At 37.6% G+C, this 19480-nt stretch overlaps 1 protein-coding gene across 2 annotated transcripts in view; it reads left to right on the top strand.

Annotated features, from left to right (window-relative positions):
• KDM5A (lysine demethylase 5A) overlaps positions 1–19480 on the top strand; it is a 97374-nt gene that overhangs the window by 32961 nt on the left and 44933 nt on the right. For both annotated transcript variants that reach the window (XM_058744088.1, XM_058744089.1), the window contains exons 11-14: positions 6933–7114; positions 9009–9171; positions 10716–10835; positions 16319–16513. In XM_058744088.1, coding sequence (XP_058600071.1) covers positions 6933–7114; positions 9009–9171; positions 10716–10835; positions 16319–16513 — 660 coding nt within the window. The remainder of the gene's footprint in view (positions 1–6932; positions 7115–9008; positions 9172–10715; positions 10836–16318; positions 16514–19480) is intronic.

The raw sequence follows: 19480 nt of genomic DNA, 5'->3' as shown, positions 1-19480 counted from the left end.
TGAACTGTGAGATCATGACTTGAGCCAAGATGAAGAGTCAGGAACTTAATTGACTGAGCCACCCAGGTGCCCCTTTTGCCCCTTTTTAACTTTTTAAATGGTCTTTACACAGCCTACTTTATGTTAATATTGACCTAATTCTGGTGAATATAGCAACTTTTTTCTTCATTTCCCACTGTATTGTTATACATTATGTCTACATATTGTATAAACACGACAACACAGCAATATAATTATTACTTTAAACCATCTTTTTTAAAAAGTTAAGAGAAGGTAAAAAATACACATATACTCTTTTACCTATTTACTCACAAATACACCATTTCTGATGCTCTTCATTTATTCCTGTGGGATCCAACTTACTTTTTCAGGTCATTTTCTTTCAGGCTGGAAGACTGCTTTTATTTGTAGTATGGGTCTGCTAAGGAATGAATTTTTTTCAGTCTTTGCTTATCTGGGAATGTTTTTATTCAGGCTTATAGTCTTTCAGTTGTAAATGCTTCTCAGTTTTTTGTCTTGTTCTGTTGTTTGCCTTTAGTTGATTTATAGTGCCTTAGAAATGGCTGTTTTGATAATTCTGTCCAGATTTATCTTTGTTTTTTGTGGAGGGGAATTGCCCAACCTCTCCATATTACCACTGCTGGAAATTCTTTACAATTAAAAGTCTCCCTCCTACCCAGATCACCAATGTAAGAGAGGAAGACACTATTTCATCTTCTAGCTGTTCTTCAGATACAGTGATCTATGCAAGCATTTATTTTATTTATTTATTTATTTATTTATTTATTTATTTATTTATTTATTTATTTTTAAAGTTTATTTTTGACAGAGAGAGAGAGAGAGAGAGGGAGAGAGAGACAGAGACAGAGACAGAGCATGAGTGGGGGAGGGACAGAGAGAGGGAAACAGAATCCGAAGCAGGCTTCAGGCTCTGAGCTGTCAGCACAGAGCCTGATGCAGGGCTCGAACTCACGAACCAAACCGCGAGATCATGACCTGAGCCAAAGTCAGACGCTCAACTGACTGAGCCACCCAGGCGCTCCTCTATGCAAGCATTTATATATCACACATGCAGAATTACATATTCTTTTTAAAAAGAAATGGAGTATACTACTTACATGGTCTTACCCTTTTTGTTTTTTGTTTTTGAGTCCCTTCAGGCCCTGTTCAGTCCATCCTAATTCCTTATAGCATTACCTACCCAGTTTATTCATGGTACCATCTCATTGGATATTATGCCAACCAGTATCTGAGCACTTAATGTGTGCTGAATTAAGTTTTCATTTTGTTTCGTTTCTTTATGATCAAAAGTTACATCTTTTGGCTTTCTTATTATTTTAGCCTTGTTATTATATTTTTCCTTCTGCGTAGGTAGAGTACAGGTTGGAATAATCAGGTTAGGATAATATAGATTAGAGAATACACATTGGGTTTTACCAAGGGAGAAAGAGGATGATTACAATAGATGGAGAACATAGATAATATACAGATGGTTTGTTCAGTATCACTGAATTTAATGTGGTTTTTATAGGTGTAAGGAAACACATCAGAGTTTCTTTATACCCTTCCTTTGCCAAGTGGTGGGCAATTACTGAATTATTGGGAAGAGACTTTTTCTTTTTCTGAATTTTGTTTCTGTTCTGAATTTTTTTTTATTAAAAAAACTTTTTTTTAATGTTTATTTATTTTTGGCAGAGAAAGAGACAGAGTGTGAGCAGGGGAGGGATAGAGAGAGAAAGAGACACAGGATCTGAAGGAGGCTCCAGGCTTCAAGCTGTCAGCACAGAGCCTTATGCGGGGCTCAGACTCATGAGCCGCGAGATCATGACCTTAGCCAAAGTTGAACACTCAACCGACTGAGCCACCCAGGCGCCCCTGTTCTGAATTTTTAAGTTGTTCTTAAACAGATATTTATATCTTCTGATCTTAAAAACAAGGTCACAGAGATTTTAAAGATTATTTTAAGTGTTAAACCTAAGCACCTAATATTAATAAGACAAATATTAATCTTTCTCCATGTTTGAGTTTTAAATGAATATTTATCTATTTCTGCTTTTGCTCTATTCACCTTTATGAATGTGGAGAAATGCTGGGCTGTAACCAACCATAGTATAAAGAGACAGGTGATACAACTTTTTTTCTAGACTAGATCATGGATTTGCTCTTTGTTTTCTAAGCAGTAATGTTTTTCACAGGATACTTTTGTTGTGTTTAAAGATAGAATGAGAGGACTTCTTTATTACAAAAGGATTTTAAGGACTAATTAGAGTTTGTGTAAAACCTTCAGACTTTTTATACTTAATATCAGTTACGGTAAAGTTACTGTACTAGAATAGCAGATTAACTACCAACATTTCACTAGGCGTTGTACATTTGTGTTGAACTTCCGGCATGAGATAGCTCTCAGTATCTGATAGCGTATTTCTCTGGAGTCATAGTTTACTGGAGAAGTACTTCTGAAGTTAATATATTGTCTTATGAATACAATGTGCTCTACCAACAGGGCTTCTAAGGAATAAAAATAGGCACAGAACTTGAAAACTTGGGAACATTTTTTTCTTCTTGTCCTTGGCTCCATATTAAGTCATTGACTAAATCCTGTTAGTTCATTTTACATTATTTTCTGTAGGACTGGCCTCTTTTCATACCCACTACTACCATCTTTGTCTAGGTCCTGTCACATCATGTTGGGATGATTGTCATAATCTTAAATAATGACCACTCGTGTTTGGAGTCCCCAAGACCATCTCCAGGTTCATTGATTTTCTGGGAGGACTCATGGCTATGATTACTATAGTGAAAGAATACAAAGCAAAATCAGCAAAGGGAAAAGATGCATGGCCCAAATCCAGAGAAAACCAGGTAGAAGTGTCCAAAAGTCCTCCTAATGGAGTTACATAGAAGGCACTAGTATCAAATTGACAATGTGTAGGAAGTATTGCCTACCAGGGAAGCTCATTAGTGACCCAACTCAAGGTTTTTATTGGAGGCTGGTGACCTGGGCATCCTCTGCTTAACACATACTATAAAATCCCAAACTCCCAGAAGGAAAGCAAGTGTACATAAACCACATTGTATGGTCTAGGCATCATAAATCACTCTTTTTTATTAGCGTAGGGAGCTGTTTGCCATGTAAGTTTCCACATACCAGCCAAGAGAACTTTAAGTAGGCTTTTTGAAGAATAGTAGTCTTAGGCCTGTTATGTTAACCAGATTTTCTGCTTACTGCTTGTCTCTGCAGTCATTTTAAATATATTGCTTTGGGGCGCCTGTGTGGCTCAGTCGGTTAAGTGTCCGACTTCGGCTCAGGTCATGATCTTGCGATTTGTGAGTTCAAGCCCCGCGTCGGGCTCTGTGCTGACAGCTCAGAGCTTGGAGCCTGTTTCAGATTCTGTGTCTCCCTCTCTCTCTCTGACCCTCCCCTGTTCATGCTCTGTCTCTCTGTTTCAAAAATAAATAAACGTTAAAAAAATTTAAATATATTGGTTTTACTTAACATGTTAAGGTTGAGAGGTCTTCTGGAGTTCATTATGCAGTTCTGTCTACTTTTGTTTATGTTTGAAACTTTCCATAAACAAAAGTTTAAAAATATTTAAGATACTATGTTTATACTGTTTCATTTTTCAGATTCTGTTTTATTTCTTTTCTGAATATAGGATAAAACCCAAGCTTCTTAATTTAAGGTTAAAGGTCCATTCTTCTTTTCCAATCTTATTTCCTGTGTTTCTGAGTATGACTAATTTCAGTCTTCCCCTTCACCAGCCAGGACAGTATATATTCTGTCTTTCTGTCATTCATTGTCACATCTTATCTATTTTTCTAAGCTTTACTCAGGTTCTTCTTTTCTATAAAGTTTTCCTGGGGTGCCTAGGTGGCTCAGTCGATTGAGCCTCTGACTACGGCTCAGCTCATGATCTCGCGGTTCATGAGTTTGAGCCCTGCATGAGGCTCTGTTGCTGACAGTTTGGAGCCTGGACCCTGCTTCAGATTCTGTGTCTCCCTCTCTCTCTGCCCCTCCCCTGCTCACACTCTGTCTCTCTCTGTCTGTGTCTGTCTCAAAAATAAATAAACATTAATATTAAAAAAAAAAGTTTTCTTAATGATGCAAACCCACACTAATTACTATTGTCCTCTGAAGAACTAAAGAATTTACTTTTTTTTTTTTTTTTTAATTTTTTTTTTCAACGTTTTTTATTTATTTTTGGGACAGAGAGAGACAGAGCATGAACGGGGGAGGGGCAGAGAGAGAGGGAGACACAGAATTGGAAACAGGCTCCAGGCTCCGAGCCATCAGCCCAGAGCCCGACGCGGGGCTCGAACTCACGGACCGTGAGATCGTGACCTGGCTGAAGTCGGACGCTTAACCGACTGCGTCACCCAGGCGCCCCAAGAATTTACTCTTTTATCTGTGTTTGGAATTTCATGTGTATACTGTTGTCTTGAAACTGTTTGTATGTAGGTCTTACCTCTTCAACTAGATTGATTATGTTTTCACACAACCAGCTGACCAACCAACTAAAAAACATATTGAATAGTATTTTTTGAAAACCTTTTTTAAAAAACATATTGAGGGTATGAATCATATTTCATTACTATTTCTTTGTTTTTAATTTTTTTTAACGTTTATTTATTATTGAAAGACAGGGAGAGACAAAGCATGAGAATGGGAGGGGCAGAGAGGAGGAGACACAGAATCTGAAGCAGGCTCCAGGCTCCAAGCTATCAGCACAGAGCCTGACATGGGACTTGAAGTCACAAACTGCGAGATTATGACCTGAGCCAAAGTTGGATGCTTAACCGACTGAGCCACCCAGGCGCCCCTGTTTCTTTACTATTTCTTAATGGCATTCCTACTTATTTTTTTAATATTAAATATAATTTATTGTCAAGTTGGTTTCCATACAACACCCAGTGCTCATCCCAACAGGTGCCCTCCTCAATGCCCATCACCCCCTTTCCCGTCTCTCCCACGCCCCATCAACCTTCAGTTTGTTCTCAGTATTTAAGAGTCTCTTATGGTTTGCCTCCTTCCCTCTATGTACCTTTTTTTCCCCTCCCTTCCTCTCCCCCGTGGTCTTCTGTTAAGTTTCTCGGGATCCACATATGAGTGAAAACATAATGGTATCTGTCTTTCTCTGCCTGACTTAGCATAATACTCTCCTGTTCCATCCACGTTGCTACAAATGGCCAGATTTCATTCTTTCTCATTGCCAAGTAGTATTCCATTGTGCATATAAACCACATCTATATCCATTCATCAGTTGATGGACATTTAGGCTTTTTCCATAATTTGGCTGTTGTTGAAAGTGCTGTTATAAATAAACATTGGGGTACAAGTGCCCCTATGCATCAGCACTCCTGTATCCCCTGGGTAAATTCCTAGCAGTGCTATTGCTGGATCATAGGGTTGATCTATTTTTAATTTTTTGAGGAACCTCCACACTGTTTTCCCGAGTGGCTGCACCAGTTTGCATGGAATTCCTACTTAAACCTATGATGGACTTTCTTATTTTGTCCTCTGCGACTCTTAACTACATATTTATAGTTTCCATTTTTTTGTGCTACAATGTGGATGATATCCTCAAATCTGACTTTTAGTTGACACATTCTGTCTTCAGCTTTGTCATTGGCTGTTAAAGCTCTTACTTTGAGGGTTTTATTTTTTCAACTCTGTATTGTGGAAAGTGCACATAATAATGAACTTTCCGGGGCGCCTGGGTGGCGCAGTCGGTTAAGCGTCCGACTTCAGCCAGGTCACGATCTCGCGGTCCGTGAGTTCGAGCCCCGCGTCAGGCTCTGGGCTGATGGCTCGGAGCCTGGAGCCTGTTTCCGATTCTGTGTCTCCCTCTCTCTCTGCCCCTCCCCCGTTCATGCTCTGTCTCTCTCTGTCCCAAAAATAAATAAAAAATGTTGAAAAAAAAAAAAAAAATAATGAACTTTCCTCCTTCCCTCAGTACCTGGCATCCACGTTTAGCAGTTTTCAACTACCTGATAGAAGGCAGCTGGGTTCACTTTCTTCTTTGTGCATTCACTCTGTTGTGATGTTACATATCATGTATCCTCTGGAAAATTCACACTACATCCCTGTAAGAATGAGTGTAAAAAGGCAAATAACATCTTAACAGTTCCTATGAGCATAGTTTGACTTTGCATAGTCCCAGAAATAGTTCTGGGTTCCCTGGACCCCACTTTGAGAACTGCTCCCAGCAAGGATGATAAGTATTTTAAGGCTTCATAATGGTTTCAGGGTAGGCTTTTGCAACTCAGTGTCCAGCCCTTATATCCAGAGAAGCCTCTATGAAAACTCAGTCAGTAGCTTTCCTTTTTCATTCTGCCTTTCTTTCCTTTTTCTTTGTTTCTGGAAACTGGAAATTCTTTTTTCTTTTGAGTTCATCTATGAAACAAATGTTTTCATTATTATAATTTATCCAGTATTTCTAGGTGAGTTGCTAGTGGGGGTGGTAATGGTGACTTTCTGTGTCATCTTAGTCTTTGCTGTTGGCATAAATGCAGGATTACATATCGTAGTATTCTGTTTTCACAATATCTGGCACCATGCTATAAATATTTGGGGAAGTTACACTACTAGGGATAAAATAGAAATATAATACTGTCCTATTAAAATGAGTCTCACATAATTTTATAGTAGTGTATTTGAGGGAGGAGTAGTAAAAAAATTGCTCATATGCTTCAGAATAAACCAGAGGTGTTTGAAATAACTAAAGGGAAATCTAAATGCCACCTAGACAGGAGACAGGATTGAATAGGTATATGAGTTACATGTTGCAGAGAGCAAAGAGCACGATTCTATGGACTAGATTATTATAAATATTATATACAATTTTTACCTTATTTTAAAAGACTGCCTTGAAATTTCTATTGGGCACGTGTCATTTCTGATCTTTCATTTACATCTTTTTTTTTCTTTATAGGAGTATGCACTTTCTGGTTGGAATTTGAATAATATGCCTGTCCTAGAGCAGTCTGTTCTTGCACACATTAATGTAGACATCTCTGGTATGAAAGTGCCATGGCTCTATGTGGGAATGTGTTTTTCTTCTTTCTGCTGGCACATTGAAGATCACTGGAGTTATTCCATCAACTACTTACACTGGTATATATGATCTTTGTTATATGTTTAGTTACCTTTTTAAAGGTGTGATATAGTATTAGGTGATATGTTAGTAAGAGCTGAATTTAAAAGTATTTCCTATCCAAAGTAGGGTAACATATTGAGAAGTGTAGAGGTCTAAGGATATGTATATCTCAGATACCTTCCCTTTTAAAATATGTGCATGCAGCAGAGCCTAGAGTTTTATTTTTTTATTTTTAAACTATTTATTTTTGAGAGAGAGAGGGAGAGAAGAGAGAGAGAGCAAGCATGTGCATGAGCAGGGGAGGGGCAGAGGGAGAGAGAATCCCAGGCAGGTTCCACACTGTCAGCGCAGAGCCTGATTCGGGGCTTGAACTCATTAACTGTGAGATCATGACGTGAGCTGAAGTAGGACGCTTAACCAGCTGAGCCACCCAGGTACCCTCAGAGCCTAGAGTTTTAGACCAAATGATACTTATTTGGTGTACATGAAAATTACTTGGTGTATCTTTTGATATTCAAGGTAGAATGTTCAAAGTGTGTATATAATTAAGATCTGACTAAACCTTCAGTATTGGAAATTATCAAATGATTTTTTTTTCTTTTTGGTAACATTTTCCCTAAAAATGCCTGTTACATGTGTATTCATTAAATTTGTTGGCTGAATTTTTTTTGTATCTCCCCCATAGCTTTTATTTACTTGCCCAGTTCCTTGTCCATTATTATGATATCAACTATATGATGTTTTTTTCTCCATTTGGAAGATACTACTCAAATCACTCTTTGCAGTGGAAAACTATAGTGATTTTATTTCTCTGCTTTATCACAGTGCTGTTTAATATGATAACTGCTAGCTAAATGTGGCTATGTAAATTTGTTAAGAATGGGGCACCTGGGTGGCTCAGTTGGGTAAGCATCTGACTTCAGCTCAGGTCAGGATCTTGCGGTTTGGTTTGTGAGTTCAAGCCCCGCATCGGGCTCTGTGCTGACAGCTCAGAGCCTGGAGCCTGCTTCGGATTCTGTGTCTTCTCTCTCTGCCCCTCCTTGACTTATCCTCTGTCTCTCTCCCAAAAATAAATAAACATTAAAAACAATCTTTTTTTAATTAAGATACAATTAAAAATGTAATTCCTCAGTTATAGGAAACATATTTCAAGTGCTTTATGGTCACAGGTGACTAGGGCTGTATGTATTGGTTAGCACAGCTATAGAACATTCTCATGATTATAGTAAGTTCTGTTAGAGACAGCACTGTGGATTGTATTAGGATTAGGAAATGCAGCTATTTTATAAATATAGTATGATCCATTAAATCCATTTCCTAGGAGTACAATTTAGTATTATAAATGAACTCTAGTCCGCTAAAGTCTGGTACATTAATGGGGCCAGTTTGGTCCTTAAGATTTATAGATAGAATTCTTTAAGTTTTCAACAATTTCCAGCCTTGCCTTATTTTGTTGGATAGTAAATCAACTTAATGAAGTTATGTAAAAGTAGTCTAGAGAGTACTGACTTTGACTTTGGTCATTGTGGGGATAATTGGAATGTCCAGTGGACTTGAAATCAAGGTACCATGTCAGTATCCTTTAGAATGATGTTGGTTTTTCGGATAGGATCTTTCCTGTTTGAAATACTATTTATTGATCCACCTTAAAGAGTTCATGTGCTTTGAATTGCTTTTCTAATAGTAGTGATAAGTATGTGCCTGCCTATTTATATACTCTTGCCTTACCTTCTTTATGAACAATAGCTCATCAAACAATAGATTTATGAGTTGGTTTGCCAGGATTCAGGGTATATAATCTATGACCATGGGACAAACAAAATTAATTATAAATTAGTGGATTTGCATGAGAGACCCTGGCCTCATTGGTACCATGCTCTCACCTAGTTAAACAGTTGTTTCTTTTGCTAGGGGGGAACCAAAGACCTGGTATGGTGTGCCATCTCATGCTGCAGAACAACTGGAGGAGGTGATGAGGGAGCTGGCCCCTGAGTTATTTGAATCCCAGCCTGATCTCCTGCATCAGTTAGTCACCATCATGAATCCCAATGTACTGATGGAGCATGGTGTGCCTGTGAGTCTTTTCGGGTCTCCTTTTAGTATTTTTACTTTAAATTTATGTTCGCTTTTTATTAGAATCACAACATATGCTTTGTTTTGTAACTGGAAGCAAAAGATCATGTCATTTTCTAGCCAAATTAGAATTTATATTCTGAAGGGAAGAACATTTTTTTGGTTAAGAGGTGTTTTAAAGTATTCATCATATTTTATGTATAACTACCTATGAAAATAGTCTTCTGTTTTCAGTAAACCATTATGTCCTGGTCTTAACAAAAATCTTGTATTCCTTATTAACCTTGTTTAGTCAAAGTGTAAGTATTTTAAGTGATAGTTGTAATAACTAATGTCTATCCTTTGGAGATCATTTTTCATGTAAAGATTTCACAGCCTCTTTTTATATGCAATAATGAAATATACTATGGATACTTTTTTTACTTTTCAACTTGGTTTTGATAATGATTAAATTTAAGCCACTAATATCTGATAAGGTATAAATTTAACGGATTTGCTGTATATATTCAAATATTCATCACACCCTCAATGAGACAGTAGTTTGAGTAATAGTAGTGTTAGTTTGTCTTTGAAGAGTGAATGTGTACTAGAATCTGGGACTTTTTTTTTTTTTAAGGTTTATTTTTGAGAGAGAGATAGGAGCGCAAGCAGGGAAGGGGCAGAGAGAAAGGGAGACGGATAAATCGAAAGCAGGCTCCAGTCTCTGAGCTATCAGCACAGAGCCCGACATGGGGCTCGAACTCATGAGCTGTGAGATCATGACTTGAGCCAAGGTCAGATGCTTAACTGAGCTGAGCCACCCAGGTGCCCCAAATCTGGGACTTTTCTAAAGACATATAGTATTATTATAAAACTAAGTGGGATTCAGGAAAACTGATTTTGGGGATATTTCCATATTACATATGAACTAATTAGTTAATTTCCAAAAAATTATCCAAGAGTAGGAGGAAATTCCATCCTTTACCATGATTGACAACACAAGGATAAAAGGAATAAAAGAAAAAAAATCTCTTAATTGTAAAAATTTTGTCAAGTTTCAGAAACTAGTAGTTCAGTGAGTAACATTTCTCTTTGAAAATTTGTCTCATACTTTCTTTTTATGAATTATTATAATTTGTTATCAGGGACTATTTTAAGAAGGTAGAGTTCTGGCTGCTGCTTTTTTTTTTTTTTTTTTTTAATTATTTTTGGTAGAGAGAGAGAAACAGAGCATGGGTGGGGGAGGGGCAGAGAGAGAAGGAGACACAGAATCTGAATTAAGCTACAGGCTCTGAGCTGTCAGCACAGAGCCTGATGTGGGGCTTGAACCCACGAACCGTGAGATCATGACCTGAGCTGAAGTCAGACACTTAACTGACTGAGCCACCCAGGTACCCCTCGGGCTCCTTTTTAAACCCTGATATTGTCTTCTGATAGGTGTAAATGAATGCTTTTCTGTTTTTAATTTTAGAAAGTGCTGCTGAAAGTGACTGATAAAATCTGTTCCCCTTTTTTGTTGTTTTTATTTTGTTTTGTTTTGTATCCCTGTTCCCACTTTGCATTTAGGTGTACAGGACCAATCAGTGTGCTGGAGAGTTTGTTGTGACATTTCCTCGTGCCTATCATTCTGGATTTAACCAGGGCTACAACTTTGCTGAAGCTGTGAACTTCTGTACTGCTGACTGGGTCTGTTCTATAGCAAGTAGCTGTTGTACGTCTACTAACACCCCTGGAAAATGCATCTTAGTTGCCATATTTGCTTAGCTGGGGAGGGGAGGATTCATGAATATTTCAGTAGAGAGTAGAGTGGCTGTTATAATTTAGAAAGTTCAGTTAGTTTCCATTACACTTTCTATTTGGAAGATTTTATAGTTCTTATCCATTATTTTCCCCATTCTGTTTGAATTTTAAATGAACAGTTGATATTTTTTGAATCTTTCTTTTCTGAGAGAATATGGTTCCTCTAGTCTTTGCTTTATCTGAGCAACTTATGGATTTTATAATGACAACCAGATCTTTTTTTTTTTTTAAACGTTTATTTATTTTAGGGAGAGTGCATGTGCACTAGAGCCAAGGAGGGGTAGAGAGAGAGGGAGACAGAGGATCCTAAGCAGGCTCCGGGCTCCGTGCCAACAGCAGGGAACCCAATGTGGGGCTTGAACTCACGAACTGCAAGATCACAAACTGAGTGGAAGTTGGAGGCTTAACCGTCTGAGCCACGTAGGTGCCCCTACAACCAGATCTTTTTAAGAATTAATTTTACTGGGGCATCTGGGTGGCTCAGTCGTTTAAGCGTCCAACTGTCGGCTCAGATCGTGGTCTTGAAGCCCGTGAGTTTGAGCCCCGTGTCAGGCTCTGTGCTGACAGCTCAGAGCCTGGAGCCTGCTTGAAATTCTGTGTCTCCCTCTCTGTCCCCCCTCCCCCCACCACTATACTCTCTCTTTCTCAAAAATAAATAAACATTAAAAAATTAAAAATAGAAGAATTTTACCCATATTTTCCAATATTTAGCTCAGAGTTTTAAAATATCCCTTTATTATTTTCCTTTTTATAGACAATTAGTTGATTTTACTCTTCCTGCCATTTTGTTTTTTTTATTCCTTTTAAAAATTTTATTTTAAAAAGTTACTATGATATTGGGATCTCTGTTGATATACTTTTGTTTAAATGATAATGCCAGTGATTGCTCTTTTGCTTTTTTGTATGAGGTAGATATCAAAAAGTAATTAGATATGATTATGTCATGTTGGTTGGGAAAAGACTGCAAATTTATGATACACCTTTGACTTTGTTTTTCCTTTAGTGACACTTTTCTGTCTCTCAGCATTTGGGGAGATATATATATATATATTTTAAAGTATCTTTTTTTTAATGTTTATTTATTTTGAGAAAGAAAGGGAGTGCATGCATGTGTGCTAGCTGGGGAGGTGCAGGGAGAGAGAGAATCTCAAGCAGGCTCTGTGCTGTCAGTGTAGAGCCCATCACGGGGCTCAATCTTAACAGTCATAAGATGAGTAGGATGCTTAACTGACTGAGCCACCCAGGCTCCCCTTGGGGAGGTGTTTTTTTGTAATATTGGGTCTTATGTTTTCTGTAGCCACCTTAATTTATTAAATTTCATAGTGAATCATTTTTGTTTCCTTGGTTAACGGATGACATGAGTAATCTTATTTGATCTAGTAATTTTAAACATTATTAGGCTTGGGGCGCCTGGGTGGCTCAGTCGGTTAAGCGTCCGACTTCAGATCAGGTCACGATCTCGCGGTCCGTGAGTTCGAGCCCTGCGTCAGGCTCTGGGCTGACCGCTCAGAGCCTGGAGCCTGCTTCTGATTCTGTGTCTCCCTCTCTCTCTGCCCCTTCCCCGTTCATGCTCTGTCTCTCTCTGTCTCAAAAATAAATAAAACGTTAAAAAAAAAAAAAAAAAACATTATTAGGCTTAAGAAGCAGTATGAGCAAGTTTGAGCTTAGGACTTTTCCTTGGGTTTGAACTCTGCTTTTGTTTTTAAGTTGATTTATTTTGAGAGAGACATAGAGCAAGTGGGGAAGGGGAAGAGAGAGAGGAAGAGAGAAAGAATCCCAAGCAGGCTTTTTGCACTGTCCGCACAGAGCCCGATACAGGGCTTGAACTCATGAACCATGAGATCATGACCTGAGCCGAAGTTGGACACTTAATCGACTGAGCCAACCAGGCTCCCCAAGCTCTATTTTTTTTTTAATTTAACTAACATTTATTAACTGTTTATGATTTACTTGTTTCTTGGCTAGATGTAGGATAGGAAATAGAGGTAATTCAGAAACAAATTAAAGATGGTTTCTGCCTTTAATGTTTTCACTGTTATTGGTTTGGCCTTGAGCAGCTCTTTTAATTTCACTGGGCCTAAGTTTTTCACATGGTATATAAAGATGCTAAGATTTGCTTAATAACTTCAAATAAGTGAGATGATATATGTAAAAGTCCTTGAAACTCTGTAGAAGAAGAGTGTGATAGAAATGGGAAATTTTTTTTTTTTTATTGTCAAGTTAGCTAACATACAGTGTAGTCCTGGCTTCAGGAATAGATCCCCGTGATTCATCACTTATATACAACACTCAATGCTCATCCCTGCAAGTGCCCTCCTCAATGCCCATCACCTATTTTCCCTACCCCCATCAACCCTTAGTTTGTTCTCTGTATTTAAGAGTCTCTTATGGTTTGTCTCTGTCTTGTTTATATCTTATTTTTCCTTCCCTTCCCCTATAGTTATCTGTTAAGTTTCTTAAATTCCACATATGAGTGAAAGCATATGATCTCTGTCTGTCTCTGACTGACTTATTTCACTGAGCATAATACGCTCCAGTTCCATCCACGTAGGTGCAAATGGCAAGATTTCATTCTTTTTGATTACTGAGTAATACTCCATTGTATATATATACCACATTGTCTTTATCCATTCATCGTTTGATGGACATTTGGGCTCTTTCCATAATTTGACTATTGTTGAAAGCGCTGCTATAAACATTGGGGTGCATGTGCTCCTTCGAATCAGCACTCCTGTATCCTTTGAATAAATTCCTATTAGTGCTATTGGTGGGTCATAGGGTAGTTCTATTTTTACTCTTTTGAGGAACCTCCACACTGTTTTCCAGAGCGGCTTCACCAGTTTGCATTCTCACTAACAATGCAAGAGGATTCCTCTTTCTCCACATCCTTGCCAACGTCTGTTGTTTCCTGAGTTAATTTTAGCCACTCTGACTGGTGTGAGGTGTTATCTCATTGTGGTTTTGATTTGTATTTCCGTGATGATGAGCAATGTTGATCATCTTTTAATGTGTCTACCATCTGCATGTCTTCTTTGGAAAAGTGTCTATTTGTGTCTTCTGCCCATAGAAATGAAATGTTTTAGCAGCTTTAGATTTGGAATAAAGTGATGGTATTAAGTTTTATAAGCCATATGTCTATCTATATATATATATATATCTATACAATAGATAATCAGTTGTATTTTATGTGGCTTCTTTACAGATTGTAATAATTAAGATCTGCATATCTTCTTGCCATTGTTAATAAGTTGTATCAGAAATGTTTAAAAAGTAAATATTTATGAATTAAGAAATGAAAGACTTGTAGATTGTTAATAGACAAAATAATTGCTAATCATAAGTTCAGTATAATTGTTTTCTTGGGAAAGATGGTTTCTTTAGAAGAGTATGGAAATATTACTTGATTCAGAGATAGTCTTATATTCTTAAACTATGATTCCTATCGTTGTCTTCTGCCTGTCTTAAACTGGAGGTGATTTCTAAAAGGTTCTTAAAGGTCCATTTTTAAATTTTTTCTCTTTTATATCTTAGTTTTCAAATATAAACTAAAACCCTATTTAAATACCCAAGTTTTTCCACTGTACAGGAGGATACAAGTGTGTGGGGGGGGGGGGGGAGAGGGAAAGAGAGAGAGAAAGGAAAGAAAGAGAGAGAAAAGAGAGAAAAGGAATGGGAGGAGTGTGTGTGTTTGTGTGTACAGGCATACGTGTTTCATCACACTTTATTGCACTCCACAACTGCATTTTTTTTTTTTTTAATACAAATTGAGGGCTTGTGGCAACCCTGTGTCAAGCAAGTCTCTTGGTGCCAGTTTTCCAATGGCATTTGTTCATGTCTCTATGTCACATTTTGGTAATTCTGGCGATATTTCAAACTTTTTCATTATATGTTACAGGGATCTATGATTAGTAATTAGGATTTGTTGAAAGTTCTGGTGATTGTTAGCATTTTTTAGCAAGAAAGTATTTTTTTTCATCCCCCCCCCCCCCCCCCAGAAAGTATTTTTGAAGTAAAGTTTGTACATTGTTTTTTTAGACATAATGCTGTTGCACACTAAATATATATTGTATGGTGTAAACCTAACTTTCATATGCACTGGAAAACCAAAAAATTCACTTGACTCACTTTATTGTGGTATTCACATATTATGGTAGTCAGGAACTGAACCCACGATATCTCCAAGGAATGCCTGTATAGTATAACTAGTATCACAATTTGGCTTAAAGCTTGATGGTTAAAGAAATTTTCAGTATTTATCTTAAAGAAGGAATCTGATGATTTATGAAAAGTGATCATTTCACGTAGGGAGAATAAAGTATATAATCTCATGACTTCACTTTGAATTCTCTTTGGGTTAGACTGATTATATTTATTTATTTATTTATTTGTTTATTTTTACGTTATTTATTAAAAATTTTTTTTAATGTTTATTTTTGAGAGAGAAAGAGCGTGAGCGGGGGAGGGGCAGAGAGAGAGATGAAGAATCCAAAGCAGCCTCCAGGCTCTCTGAGCTGTCAGCACAGAGCTTAGCATGGGGCTTGAACTCATGAGCCCATGAACTCATGACCTGAGCTGAAGTTGGACATTTAACCAACTGAGGCACCCAAGCATCCCTAAGTTATTTATTTTGAGAGAGAGAGTGTGTGTGTGAGCAGGGAAGGGGCAGAGAGAGAGAGAGAGAGAGAGAGAGAGAATCCCAAGCAGGCTCCACACTGTCAACACAGAGCCCGACCTGGGGCTTGATCCCACAAACCGTGAGATCATGACCTAGCTGAAATCAGGAGTTGGACACTTAACTAACTGAGCCACCCAGGTGCCCTAGACTGATTGTTTTTAAAATAATTTCTAGATGCTAAAATGTAAATCATCTTTTGCTTTGGTTCTTACAAAAAATTGAGTGAGTCCATGTGAATTGCTAAAGTAGTGCTTTTTTTCTCTTTCAAACTTCTAATAACATCTCTGCTTTTTGTTCTACGGAAACTTCTGTGCTGAATATGTCCACCGAACCCTTTATAATCTGAATGTCTTTTCTTTTTTCTTTAAAGGCAGTTTATGTTAGACTGGTCTAAAAGTTTGCTACCTCATTTAAATATCAAGGAACTTGTACTTCTGGTACATAATGAGTAGAAAGTCAATAGCTTAGGGTAGAGGCTTAGCATCTCAAATTATGGAAATTTTCTGTGGGAACACCTTTGAAATTCCTGCTGGGCCATAAAGATTTAATATTTAAGTTACCTCTTATTTTCAAATGGAGTTGGTTATTCTGCCTTCTTTACAGTAAAAGAGAGGATCTGTAGGCTAAATAGTGGTTTTGTTCAGGAAAATGTTATAAGCAAGTAAGTTAATTTGAGAAACTTGTCGTTTTACAGTTACCCATTGGACGTCAGTGTGTCAATCATTACAGACGTTTAAGGCGCCATTGTGTCTTTTCACATGAAGAACTCATTTTCAAGATGGCAGCAGATCCAGAATGCTTAGATGTGGGCCTGGCTGCCATGGTGTGCAAAGAATTGACTCTCATGACTGAAGAAGAGACAAGATTAAGGGAGTCTGTTGTACAAATGGTGAGTTTGCTTGGCACATTTCCTGTATTCAGTACTACTCATGGAATATACTAAAAATGGAATGTGTAGAAAGAATCCATTTTCATCTTTGATTTCTTTAGAAGTTAAACACAAAAATCATAAATTTAGAGAAGGTATGTTTTTATACTTGCCATTTTGCGTTCTTCAAATTGAAAAATTTTAGGAATCTTTATGTCATTTCTAGATTAAAAAAATAGAATTCTATCAGCTAGAATTTCTTAGGTATATATTTATTTCTTTAAATAAGAATCTTCTACATATAGTGTTATTTCTTTAAATAAGAAAGTTCAAATCCTTTACTTTTCTTTGAGGTTTGAAATTGAATAAAAGTTATGTTTCTGGTGATTCCAACTGTCAGACTAAATTGATTTGTTTTTATTTCTTTCCTCTTTCTAAGCAACTTAATGAGTAGGAAGTACTGAATGACCAAGTGCTGGGATTTTTTTTTTCCTGGTTTGGAAGCCAGTTGAATTTTTGATGGAGTTTCCTTATAATGGAGGTGGCTGGGCAGAGGGTGACCAGATCCACCTCCCACTGCAACCCCCCTCCACCCCAACAAGTGTTAGGATTTTGAATGCTTGTAGTAAATTAAATCTTTTGTTTTTTAAAATTTATTTATTTTTGAGAGAGCGGGAGCAGGGGAGGGGTAGAGAGAGGGAAAGAGAATCCTAAGTAGGCTCTGTGCTGTCAGCACAGAGCCCAGCATGGGGGCTTAAACTCACAAACCATGAGATTGTGACCTGAGCTGAAATCAAGAGTCAAACCCTAACTGAGCCACCCAGGCACCCCAAACCTTTTTTTAAAATTTAATTTAATTTTTTAGTTTATTTATTTATTTTGAGAGAGAGAGAGAGAGCGCAAATGGGGAAGGGGAAGAGAGAGAGAATCCCAAGCAGACTCTGCACTGTTAGCACAGAGCCCAGTGCAGGGCTTGAACTCATGAACCATTAGCTCATGACCTGAGCCAAAGTCAGACACTTAATTGACTGAGCCACCCAGGTGCTCCTAACTCTATTTTTTAAAAATTCAACTAACGTTTTAATTTGAAATTAAAAGCAAATTACCATTGGGGCACCTGGGTGTCTAAGTTGGTGAGGCCTCCAACCCTTGTTTTCGACTCAGGTCATGATATCATGGTTTGTGGGATCAAACCCCTCACCTGGCTTTGCGCTGACAGGATTCTCTGTCTCTCTTTCTCTCTCTGCCCTTCCCTGTGCTCACATGCATGCTGTCTCTCAAATAAACATTAAAAAACATTTTTTTTAAGTTAACCATTTATATTAGCACCCTCCAAGAATGAAATACTTAGGTTTCTTTTTTTTTTTTTTTAATGTTTATTTTTGAGAGAGAGACAGAGTGCGAGCAGGGGAGGGGTAGAGAGAGAGGGAGACACAGAACTTGAAGTGGGCTCTAGGCTTTGAGCTATCAGCACAGAGCCTGACATGGTGCTTGAACTCATGAACCGCAAAATTGTGACTTGAGCCAAAGTCAGATGCTTAACTGACTGAGCCACCCAGGCGCCCCAGTTTCTTTCTTTTTTTTTTTTGGAAGTTTATTTTGAGAGCGAGTGAGTACAAGTAGGGAGGGGCAGAGAGAGGGAGAGAGAGAGAATCCTAAGAGAGCTCCCAGTGGAGAGCTTGAAGCTGGGCTTGAATTCATGAAACAGGGAGATCATGACCTGAGCTGAAACCAAGAGCCAGACACTTAACCAGCTGAGCCACCCAGGTACCCTGAACATGTACAGGGAGGAAAACTATAAAACTCTGATGAACCAAATCAAAGAAGAGTTTAGTAAATGGAGAGATATTCCATGTTCATGGATCCGGAAGACTCAGTGTTGTCAAGATGTCAGTTCTTCCCAATTTACCTATAAATCCAGTGAAATCCTTATCAAAATCCCAGCAAGTTATTTTATGGATATTGACAAATTGGTTCTAAAATTTATTTGGAGAGATAAAAGACTCATAACAGCCAAGTCAATATTGCAGAAGAACAAACTCAGAAGACTAACGCTACCTGATTTCAAGACTTACTATAAATTGTACACCTGAAACTAAAGTACACTGTGTGTCAACTATACTCATAAAAAATAAATAAAAATATTAAATACTTACTATAAAGCTAGAGTAGTAATAAAGACTATGTGGTATTTACAAAAGAACAGACAAATCAACCAGTGGAACACAACAGAGAACCCAGAAACAGACTCACATAAATACAGTCAACTCACCTTCCACAAAGAATGATTTCTTTCCCATTGCCTGGTGTCCATCTTTTGAAGTTTCACAGGTACTGTGTTTTTTACAAATTGAAGGTTTGTGGCAACCTTGCATTGATCAAATTTATTGGCCTCATTTTTCCAACAGCATTTGCTCACTTCATGTCTCTCTGTCACATTTGGTAATTCTCACAATATTTCAAATTTTTTCATTTTATTTTATTTCATTTTTAATTATGGTATAATTAATATACAATGTTATGTTAGTTTTAGGTGTACAATATAGTGATTCAAAAATTCTATACATTAGTCAGGGCTCATCATAAACGTACTCTTCATCCCCTTCACCTATTTCACTGATCCCCCCCCCCCCCCCCCCCCCACCTCCCCTCTGTAACCAACAGTTTATTCTCTATATTTAATAGAGTCTGGGGCATCTAGCTGGCACAGTGGATGACTTGAACCCAGGGTCATGAGTTTGATCTCCACATTGGGTGTAGAGCTTACTTAAAAAAAGAATGAAATTCCCTTAATAGAGTCTGAGGTTTTTTGTTTTTTGTTTTTTGTGTTTTGTCTTTTTTTTCTTTGTTTTGTTTCTTCAGTTCCACATATGAATGAAATCAGATGGTGTTTGTCTTTTTCTGACTGGTTTATTTCACTAGCATATTCTCTAGATCCATCCATGTTGTTGCAAATGGCAGGTTTTTGTTCTTTTTAATGGCTGAATA

The sequence above is a fragment of the Neofelis nebulosa genome, chromosome 8 (assembly GCF_028018385.1).
Source record: "Neofelis nebulosa isolate mNeoNeb1 chromosome 8, mNeoNeb1.pri, whole genome shotgun sequence".
Classification (NCBI taxonomy): Eukaryota; Metazoa; Chordata; class Mammalia; order Carnivora; family Felidae; genus Neofelis; species Neofelis nebulosa.
The sequence above is the reverse complement of the archived record's forward strand: the minus strand, read 5'-3'. Positions and strand labels throughout refer to the sequence as shown.